This window comes from Montipora foliosa, unplaced genomic scaffold (genome assembly GCF_036669935.1).
Source record: "Montipora foliosa isolate CH-2021 unplaced genomic scaffold, ASM3666993v2 scaffold_113, whole genome shotgun sequence".
NCBI classification, from domain to species: Eukaryota; Metazoa; Cnidaria; class Anthozoa; order Scleractinia; family Acroporidae; genus Montipora; species Montipora foliosa.
In genome coordinates this window covers 18,204-28,855 of record NW_027179412.1, presented here as the reverse complement: position 1 = coordinate 28,855, position 10,652 = coordinate 18,204, and the positions used below count along the sequence as shown (strand labels likewise).

The 10,652-nt window shown below is 41.1% G+C and overlaps 1 protein-coding gene and 1 long non-coding RNA gene across 2 annotated transcripts; one reads left to right on the top strand and one right to left on the bottom strand.

Annotated features, from left to right (window-relative positions):
- Positions 1-406: 406 nt before the first annotated feature.
- Positions 407-5,300, bottom strand: LOC137985924 (uncharacterized). Its single transcript, XM_068833367.1, has 5 exons — positions 5,130-5,300; positions 4,495-4,798; positions 3,585-3,677; positions 2,479-2,612; positions 407-1,986 (listed from the first exon to the last, which is right to left on the bottom strand). Exons 1-5 carry the CDS (start codon positions 5,165-5,167, stop codon positions 1,506-1,508), a joined length of 1,050 nt encoding a protein of 349 aa, XP_068689468.1. The 5' UTR covers positions 5,168-5,300; the 3' UTR covers positions 407-1,505.
- Positions 3,648-5,209, top strand: LOC137985925 (uncharacterized). The gene is made up of 3 exons (XR_011119438.1): positions 3,648-3,732; positions 4,363-4,410; positions 5,095-5,209. It is a non-coding gene; the product is annotated as an uncharacterized lncRNA (long non-coding RNA).
- Positions 5,301-10,652: the final 5,352 nt, after the last annotated feature.

The window sequence follows — 10,652 nt, the reverse complement described above, 5'->3', positions numbered from 1 at the left end:
GCCCTGCTCTGTGCGTCAGAACAACTAGAAAGCTAATTATTGAAAATTATCATTCCTCACAATATTAAGGTGAGGAATTTTTTTTTTTCTTGCTCAGAAATACCTGTTACCATAGTTACAGGACACAAGTATTAAGTTTCTTATCTCTTGCCTTTCTCCTAATAATTGAAACTGTGGTGATATTATTTTCATTTCATTTGTTTGTTCATATGTGGAATAAAACCAAAAAAGCCATCAAGTCTCTCATTAAGATTTCAACCTTGCATGATATCTCTCATGTTTGGTATCTGTACATACAATAACTTTTATAGAGTAAAATTAGTTATCGATCAGCGAGTATCTGAGTATTTATTGCCCTGTTTTATTTGTTATCGAGAATGAAGTCCTTTGATTGAAGCCCTGCTCTGTGTGTCAGAAAGTTTTGAATCGGTTCATAGACCGAATGCATAAATGGCAGCCAAAAAAATATTCTTTTGTTTATGTGCTATTTACCCTTAGTAGCCTCGATTGCATGGACAAAATACCAAAGAAATGTTGCTTGAGAGCGAGGCTAGTGAGTCTCATTAGCACATAAACAAAAGAATGCATTTTTGGTCGCCATTTATGCATTTGGTCAATTAAAAAGAATACATGACAACAAAGACCTTATGGTCTCAACCACTGTTTATTTAATATATTTCATATGCTTCCTAATCACTGAACAGAGTGTATGAACACTCAAGCTTGAAACAAAACTTGTGAGCCAGTGGGCTCTCGTTTGCACGGTTCAAAACTGGAAATTTCATGCTTCCATTGCAAGGCCAAGCATCTGTGGCCATTGTAGATAATTATGCAAAGATTTTTAATTTTCACTTCATGCAAAATATAGACCATTCTACAGTTGTAGCTAAGCTGCCTGGCTTTAGAATGGAAGCGAGGCTGCCAGTGACCCTGTTTTGATACAAACCTTTGTGCTTTTCTTATGTTAATGTAGACTAATTTGAATCACAACAACACAATTTACATGATAAAAGCAGTTAGGTCTGTATCGATTCAAGGTCACCGGCAGCCTCGCAGCCATTCATAGGCCAGGTCACTGAGCAAACAACTGTAAAATGGCCCATTGCCGTTGTTCCAAGTAAGAATAAACATTTGCATTTGTTTTGTATATGTGCTGTCAATTTAACTGGCTCTATAAGGCAATTACTGGCTCAAATGATGGAGGTGATGTTATTTCAAGTTACTAAGGCTACGTATAAAATCAGCCTGTCATTCACTTGAATTTGGGAAACTGGGACAACCAATTTTGCTTCAACTAAGTTAATTCTTATTCTGCTAAGCCCTCTTGTTTGAAAACATGCAACCTTCAGTCAAGCTCTCATGCTGGTCACAAGATTTTGAGGAGAAAAAATTGTGGGGTGGAAGCTTTCGTGAATTGATTCTGGACTTAGAGAAGCGAAACTGTTTTTTTGGAAATCAGACGGTTTTTCACCGTTTGGAGCTTGACTGAAAGACTGCACAGACAGTTACCCTTTCACTGCCTTGTGGATGGTGCGTGTGGAAGTCATGAGTCTGTAGACACCTCCTCGCTTTTTGGAGCCTTGCAATTCCACAGGAACAAGGCTGTCAATGCCTTCCTTCCACTCTTCGACCGAGAGTTCAAGCTTATATAAGTTGGTGCCTATGTGTTTGTAATATAACAGCGTCGCCTCTTTTTGTCTTATGGACTTGACCTGGCCAATGTAAACCACCGGCTTCAGATAGGTGCTTTCCTCTGATACAACGGCGACGAAATCGCCCCTGTTGACTGTCTCATCACCCTCTTCTGGTTCCTCATCGGTTGCAGTTTCCCCTTCATCCAGACGGCCCTCTGCGTAATCTCTGGCTAAGTCGACCGCCATTCGTTTCTTCTGATTTGCTGTGCGGCGATCGTATGTATGTTGCGCTTGTTTTCGCGAATGCCTGAGCGCAGATGCTAACGAAGCCTTGAGAGAGTCCGTACAGTCCCTGTTAAAATCATAGAACAATGTCTGAGTCATGATATGTAATATTACACTCGAGGGGGGAATGAGAGAACTGAAATTATTGTAGGGTAGTTGACCAAAGACTGAAAAACACTCTGTTTGCCCTCCAAGAATTGCATAAGAACTGTTTCCAGTTTCACCTGAGACTGACAATGGTCCCAAGAGAAAATATAAGCAATCAATGCTCTTGCATAATTCTGAAAGTGGCCTACTTACAAACACTTTGTTTAGGTCAGAGACTTAACAAACAAACATGGACATGGGATTCAATTAGCTTGAGCAAACTACCAGCCATCTCTTCGCACGGATGCAAACCAAGTATTCTAGTGCATAGGACTGATTGATGAAAAATAAATTATTGGAATCCTATGTTTTTAAGCTGTTTCATGTGAGTCAAAGAATATATTGACCTCTTGACTCAACTTCCCTAATTTTAAGACTAAAAGTGCCCTCTGAATTACTAAGAATAACTCACGATTTGTCGTACGCCCAAGTGATAAAGGAACTTCTGAGTATGTTTATGGAAGCCAACTTTCCCGTAAGGCCATATAGCACGCTCTTCAAGTGGGCAGAAAAGGAGGCAGCAGTGAAGTGATCACCATTCTTGTTCTGGAGTAAAAAAAAGGGTAGTGCATTTGCATTGGTTGTGTTTTGTTTTGTTGTTTTTTTTTTCATTTTTGAGACCTTTTTCTTATAGAGATCCTTGCCAATGCCACTCACGTGTGTGCAAAACATACACATACATGTTAGGGTGGAAAAAGAATGAATACTCAAAAAACAAGCAGGGTGATTTTTCTAAAAAAAACACCCTCACAGGGGTGAATCTGTTGGAAAAAAATATCCCAGAGAGGTGTTGTTTCCCTTGAAATCACCCCACAAGTGTCCAGGATCACAAAAAATCACCCCAATTGGGTTGATTTCATATCACGCAAGGGTTAATTTTGCAAATCCACTCACCCCAGAGAGATGTGGTTTTCAGTCAAAAACACCCCACTAGGGTTCCTAATCACAACCGTGAACCTTGATAGGGGTGTACTTTTCACAACAAAACACCTCACTGAAATGTGGTTTCACTTGAAATCACCCCCAAAAGGTGTGAAATTAGGTGCAAAAACCCCACTTGGGACATGAAAATACCTAACAAGGGGTAAATTTTAAAATTACCACACCCTGCAAGGGTAAATGTGCCCAAAAAAACACCCCACCACAGAATTTATCACTGAATTTTACATCCTGAAATAGCTTTTGGGGGTGAAATTTGACTGTGACCAACCCTCAGAAGGACGAAATGTTTTAAAAAACCATCCTTGCTATCGAATTGGGGGTGAAATGTGACTGTGACCAACCCTCAGATGGACGAAATGTCTAAAAAAGCCATCCTTGCTATCGAATTGGGGGTGAAACAAGAAGATTTAACAGCTTTATACCTCTATGTTAGGGTTAGGGTGCATCCTTGGCTGGGCCAAAGTAGGGGTATTTAAGGCACTTTCCTCACCCCAAAAGTCCAGAAATTGAAATTTCAATTACACAAGATGTGAGAGTATCATTTGGTAACTTAGTAACACCAGATTAAAGCCTTACCAGCAGGAGGTATCTACCACTGGAATCGGTCACCATATGCGGCCGATAATCTTTTATGTATGACAGAAGCAGTCGACATAGCTCGTCCTGTGGCTGAAAAAGATTAGTGGCATTTACCTGAATGTTTGGTCAATCATCAAACTAAACGGTAAGTCAACACTTTTGATTGCTGAACACACATTGTACAAATTTCTAACAATTTGAGATTGGCATAAATTGCCAGCTAGCCAGTTTGAGAACAGAATCAACATCGATGGATTTCAACAAATGTTTATGGATGGAGCGCTTCATCCATGTCAATCAGTAGAAATTTCAGGTCAATTATCTCAGATCACCATGAGTGTGGCAAATTGTCCCAAAACAGGCTACCCTTTTGTGATGAGATTGATGTAAATAAATTATGCTTATTCTACAAAATTATGCTGAAATGGATCTTGCCCAGAGTACCTGACAAATAAAATAATTAGTGCATATCAGCGACATGTCAACCAGAACCTCACGCTATGATGATACAACTTTACCCTGCGCTAGATGTAAATGTGACACAGAAGGTGGAAAAAACCTTTCTTGCTACAGCCACAAAACTTTGGAACTCTCTACCTATTAATACAAGATCTAGCACCAGTATTATTGCCTTCAAACAGAATTATTGTATTCTTATAAAGAAAGGTTATGCTGGCTTTGATAGCTTTCCCATTTCATAAAATTTTCACTCTTTGAATATTACATTTTACCCTTTTTAATATTTGTAACTTACATGTAGTTTTATATATTTTAGGGGAGGGCCACAAGTTTACCAGTTCTCAACTATAATGTGTCACCCTTGGTAAATCAAGTTATTTATTTATTATTGATTGATTTCTTTATTTACTTACTTAATTTATTGGAACCAAAGAGAAGATTGTCTAACCTGTAGAGCCAGCTCGTCTCGTCCAGAAAACTTCCTTGTCTTGTAGTTATTAAAGTGGAGGACAATGTCCCCACTATCCTTGACAATCAAATAATTCTTCCCAGTGGAGCTCTTTGGGTCAAAGTTACTAGCCTGTTCCCCTGACAGGACTTCCAGGGTCCTTATTTCCAATCCCCGTGCCGGGGGAATAAACACGTACAAGGATAGCATTATTAGGTCACAAAATTCTTTGGCTTTGAACTTCATCGGGCCTGTCAATTCAAATTTTTCTCTTTGCTTGCTAACGGCGGAAACCACTTCCTCCCTTTTTTAAAGACAAAAGCCAAAAAACAAAAAAATGAATAAGGTTCACACAGGTTGGGCTGTCCAGGACGAAGGGAAAGTGAATGATTCAGGTCAAAACTACTGCAGCCAAGAGAGATGTATCTTGCAAACAATGGTTAATCAATTTACTTTAAGTGCCAATTTCTCCTGAAGCTCTAAGCTTCCCTCAAATTAGTGTGACTGGGAACTAACACAATTGTTTGAATCTTAACAATCTGTAGTGTACAGCTAGTTATGCAATATACTGAATACTAATTTTAGTCTATGCCGTCACAGAGTGAGCAAAAAGCAGATTTCATGCTAAGACTAACCAAGGGATCCAGCGATTTTGGGCAGAAAGATCTTCCATCGTGGTTGGCCTTTCCAAATCACCTGCTTTTTGGAGAATTCTGGCTTGCGTTCTGAGTTGGCGGATAATCGGCACCCCTTTGAAGTCAGGAGCATCGTCTTTGTTCACAAATTTTATTGGGTACAGCAGCGAGCTAAGGTGATTTGACACCGTGGCTGAACTGCAATTTCGTTCTTCCTGCAAGGAAACAGAACAGGTTAATTGAGGCTCAAAACAGCCAAAAATCAATAAGTAAATAGAGAAGTGTAAATGAAAGAAAAGCAAAGGAACTTTATTCAAGTGTCTATTAGTTCTACAACTAAATGTGAGCCTGTAATACTTGTGTGTACTGCTCAAAATAGCAAATATTGGAGGGACTGAGTAGTTACTCGCTACACAAGTAAGCATCACAGATAAATTGCGGTCCGAGCAGTCATTGAGCCATTGTAAGCTCGCAGTAAACTTTCAAAGTTGTCCAAACATTGCGCTCGACTTAAATACTACATTTTACGTCACAGCGGCCATTGGTCGAGTAAATTTCGGTATTAACGACTCTTATTTAAAAGATTTCAAGGTCGACACTGTGTCTATGACGTCAAGAGCTCCTCACCAGACTCCGAGCAGTCATTGAGCCATTGTAAGCCCACTGGTTCAGCTCGCAGTAAGCTTTCAAACTTGTCCAAACATTGCGCTCGACTTAAATACTACATTTTACGTCACAGCGGCCATTGGTCGAGTAAATTTCGGTATTAACGACTCTTATTTAAAAGATTTCAAGGTCGACACTGTGTCTATGACGTCAAGAGCTCCTCACCAGACTCCGAGCAGTCATTGAGCCATTGTAAGCTCGCAGTAAACTTTCAAAGTTGTCCAAACATTGCGCTCGACTTAAATACTACATTTTACGTCACAGCGGCCATTGGTCGAGTAAATTTCGGTATTAACGACTCTTATTTAAAAGATTTCAAGGTCGACACTGTGTCTATGACGTCAAGAGCTCCTCACCAGACTCCGAGCAGTCATTGAGCCATTGTAAGCCCACTGGTTCAGCTCGCAGTAAGCTTTCAAAGTTGTCCAAACATTGCGCTCGACTTAAATACTACATTTTACGTCACAGCGGCCATTGGTCGAGTAAATTTCGGTATTAACGACTCTTATTTAAAAGATTTCAAGGTCGACACTGTGTCTATGACGTCAAGAGCTCCTCACCAGACTCCGAGCAGTCATTGAGCCATTGTAAGCCCACTGGTTCAGCTCGCAGTAAGCTTTCAAAGTTGTCCAAACATTGCGCTCGACTTAAATACTACATTTTACGTCACAGCGGCCATTGGTCGAGTAAATTTCGGTATTAACGACTCTTATTTAAAAGATTTCAAGGTCGACACTGTGTCTATGACGTCAAGAGCTCCTCACCAGACTCCGAGCAGTCATTGAGCCATTGTAAGCTCGCAGTAAACTTTCAAAGTTGTCCAAACATTGCGCTCGACTTAAATACTACATTTTACGTCACAGCGGCCATTGGTCGAGTAAATTTCGGTATTAACGACTCTTATTTAAAAGATTTCAAGGTCGACACTGTGTCTATGACGTCAAGAGCTCCTCACCAGACTCCGAGCAGTCATTGAGCCATTGTAAGCTCGCAGTAAACTTTCAAAGTTGTCCAAACATTGCGCTCGACTTAAATACTACATTTTACGTCACAGCGGCCATTGGTCGAGTAAATTTCGGTATTAACGACTCTTATTTAAAAGATTTCAAGGTCGACACTGTGTCTATGACGTCAAGAGCTCCTCACCAGACTCCGAGCAGTCATTGAGCCATTGTAAGCCCACTGGTTCAGCTCGCAGTAAGCTTTCAAAGTTGTCCAAACATTGCGCTCGACTTAAATACTACATTTTACGTCACAGCGGCCATTGGTCGAGTAAATTTCGGTATTAACGACTCTTATTTAAAAGATTTCAAGGTCGACACTGTGTCTATGACGTCAAGAGCTCCTCACCAGACTCCGAGCAGTCATTGAGCCATTGTAAGCTCGCAGTAAACTTTCAAAGTTGTCCAAACATTGCGCTCGACTTAAATACTACATTTTACGTCACAGCGGCCATTGGTCGAGTAAATTTCGGTATTAACGACTCTTATTTAAAAGATTTCAAGGTCGACACTGTGTCTATGACGTCAAGAGCTCCTCACCAGACTCCGAGCAGTCATTGAGCCATTGTAAGCTCGCAGTAAACTTTCAAAGTTGTCCAAACATTGCGCTCGACTTAAATACTACATTTTACGTCACAGCGGCCATTGGTCGAGTAAATTTCGGTATTAACGACTCTTATTTAAAAGATTTCAAGGTCGACACTGTGTCTATGACGTCAAGAGCTCCTCACCAGACTCCGAGCAGTCATTGAGCCATTGTAAGCCCACTGGTTCAGCTCGCAGTAAGCTTTCAAAGTTGTCCAAACATTGCGCTCGACTTAAATACTACATTTTACGTCACAGCGGCCATTGGTCGAGTAAATTTCGGTATTAACGACTCTTATTTAAAAGATTTCAAGGTCGACACTGTGTCTATGACGTCAAGAGCTCCTCACCAGACTCCGAGCAGTCATTGAGCCATTGTAAGCTCGCAGTAAACTTTCAAAGTTGTCCAAACATTGCGCTCGACTTAAATACTACATTTTACGTCACAGCGGCCATTGGTCGAGTAAATTTCGGTATTAACGACTCTTATTTAAAAGATTTCAAGGTCGACACTGTGTCTATGACGTCAAGAGCTCCTCACCAGACTCCGAGCAGTCATTGAGCCATTGTAAGCTCGCAGTAAACTTTCAAAGTTGTCCAAACATTGCGCTCGACTTAAATACTACATTTTACGTCACAGCGGCCATTGGTCGAGTAAATTTCGGTATTAACGACTCTTATTTAAAAGATTTCAAGGTCGACACTGTGTCTATGACGTCAAGAGCTCCTCACCAGACTCCGAGCAGTCATTGAGCCATTGTAAGCTCGCAGTAAACTTTCAAAGTTGTCCAAACATTGCGCTCGACTTAAATACTACATTTTACGTCACAGCGGCCATTGGTCGAGTAAATTTCGGTATTAACGACTCTTATTTAAAAGATTTCAAGGTCGACACTGTGTCTATGACGTCAAGAGCTCCTCACCAGACTCCGAGCAGTCATTGAGCCATTGTAAGCTCGCAGTAAACTTTCAAAGTTGTCCAAACATTGCGCTCGACTTAAATACTACATTTTACGTCACAGCGGCCATTGGTCGAGTAAATTTCGGTATTAACGACTCTTATTTAAAAGATTTCAAGGTCGACACTGTGTCTATGACGTCAAGAGCTCCTCACCAGACTCCGAGCAGTCATTGAGCCATTGTAAGCTCGCAGTAAACTTTCAAAGTTGTCCAAACATTGCGCTCGACTTAAATACTACATTTTACGTCACAGCGGCCATTGGTCGAGTAAATTTCGGTATTAACGACTCTTATTTAAAAGATTTCAAGGTCGACACTGTGTCTATGACGTCAAGAGCTCCTCACCAGACTCCGAGCAGTCATTGAGCCATTGTAAGCTCGCAGTAAACTTTCAAAGTTGTCCAAACATTGCGCTCGACTTAAATACTACATTTTACGTCACAGCGGCCATTGGTCGAGTAAATTTCGGTATTAACGACTCTTATTTAAAAGATTTCAAGGTCGACACTGTGTCTATGACGTCAAGAGCTCCTCACCAGACTCCGAGCAGTCATTGAGCCATTGTAAGCCCACTGGTTCAGCTCGCAGTAAGCTTTCAAAGTTGTCCAAACATTGCGCTCGACTTAAATACTACATTTTACGTCACAGCGGCCATTGGTCGAGTAAATTTCGGTATTAACGACTCTTATTTAAAAGATTTCAAGGTCGACACTGTGTCTATGACGTCAAGAGCTCCTCACCAGACTCCGAGCAGTCATTGAGCCATTGTAAGCTCGCAGTAAACTTTCAAAGTTGTCCAAACATTGCGCTCGACTTAAATACTACATTTTACGTCACAGCGGCCATTGGTCGAGTAAATTTCGGTATTAACGACTCTTATTTAAAAGATTTCAAGGTCGACACTGTGTCTATGACGTCAAGAGCTCCTCACCAGACTCCGAGCAGTCATTGAGCCATTGTAAGCTCGCAGTAAACTTTCAAAGTTGTCCAAACATTGCGCTCGACTTAAATACTACATTTTACGTCACAGCGGCCATTGGTCGAGTAAATTTCGGTATTAACGACTCTTATTTAAAAGATTTCAAGGTCGACACTGTGTCTATGACGTCAAGAGCTCCTCACCAGACTCCGAGCAGTCATTGAGCCATTGTAAGCTCGCAGTAAACTTTCAAAGTTGTCCAAACATTGCGCTCGACTTAAATACTACATTTTACGTCACAGCGGCCATTGGTCGAGTAAATTTCGGTATTAACGACTCTTATTTAAAAGATTTCAAGGTCGACACTGTGTCTATGACGTCAAGAGCTCCTCACCAGACTCCGAGCAGTCATTGAGCCATTGTAAGCCCACTGGTTCAGCTCGCAGTAAGCTTTCAAAGTTGTCCAAACATTGCGCTCGACTTAAATACTACATTAAACGTCACAGCGGCCATTGGTCGAGTAAATTTCGGTATTAACGACTCTTATTTAAAAGATTTCAAGGTCGACACTGTGTCTATGACGTCAAGAGCTCCTCACCAGACTCCGAGCAGTCATTGAGCCATTGTAAGCCCACTGGTTCAGCTCGCAGTAAGCTTTCAAACTTGTCCAAACATTGCGCTCGACTTAAATACTACATTTTACGTCACAGCGGCCATTGGTCGAGTAAATTTCGGTATTAACGACTCTTATTTAAAAGATTTCAAGGTCGACACTGTGTCTATGACGTCAAGAGCTCCTCACCAGACTCCGAGCAGTCATTGAGCCATTGTAAGCTCGCAGTAAACTTTCAAAGTTGTCCAAACATTGCGCTCGACTTAAATACTACATTTTACGTCACAGCGGCCATTGGTCGAGTAAATTTCGGTATTAACGACTCTTATTTAAAAGATTTCAAGGTCGACACTGTGTCTATGACGTCAAGAGCTCCTCACCAGACTCCGAGCAGTCATTGAGCCATTGTAAGCCCACTGGTTCAGCTCGCAGTAAGCTTTCAAAGTTGTCCAAACATTGCGCTCGACTTAAATACTACATTTTACGTCACAGCGGCCATTGGTCGAGTAAATTTCGGTATTAACGACTCTTATTTAAAAGATTTCAAGGTCGACACTGTGTCTATGACGTCAAGAGCTCCTCACCAGACTCCGAGCAGTCATTGAGCCATTGTAAGCTCGCAGTAAACTTTCAAAGTTGTCCAAACATTGCGCTCGACTTAAATACTACATTTTACGTCACAGCGGCCATTGGTCGAGTAAATTTCGGTATTAACGACTCTTATTTAAAAGATTTCAAGGTCGACACTGTGTCTATGACGTCAAGAGCTCCTCACCAGA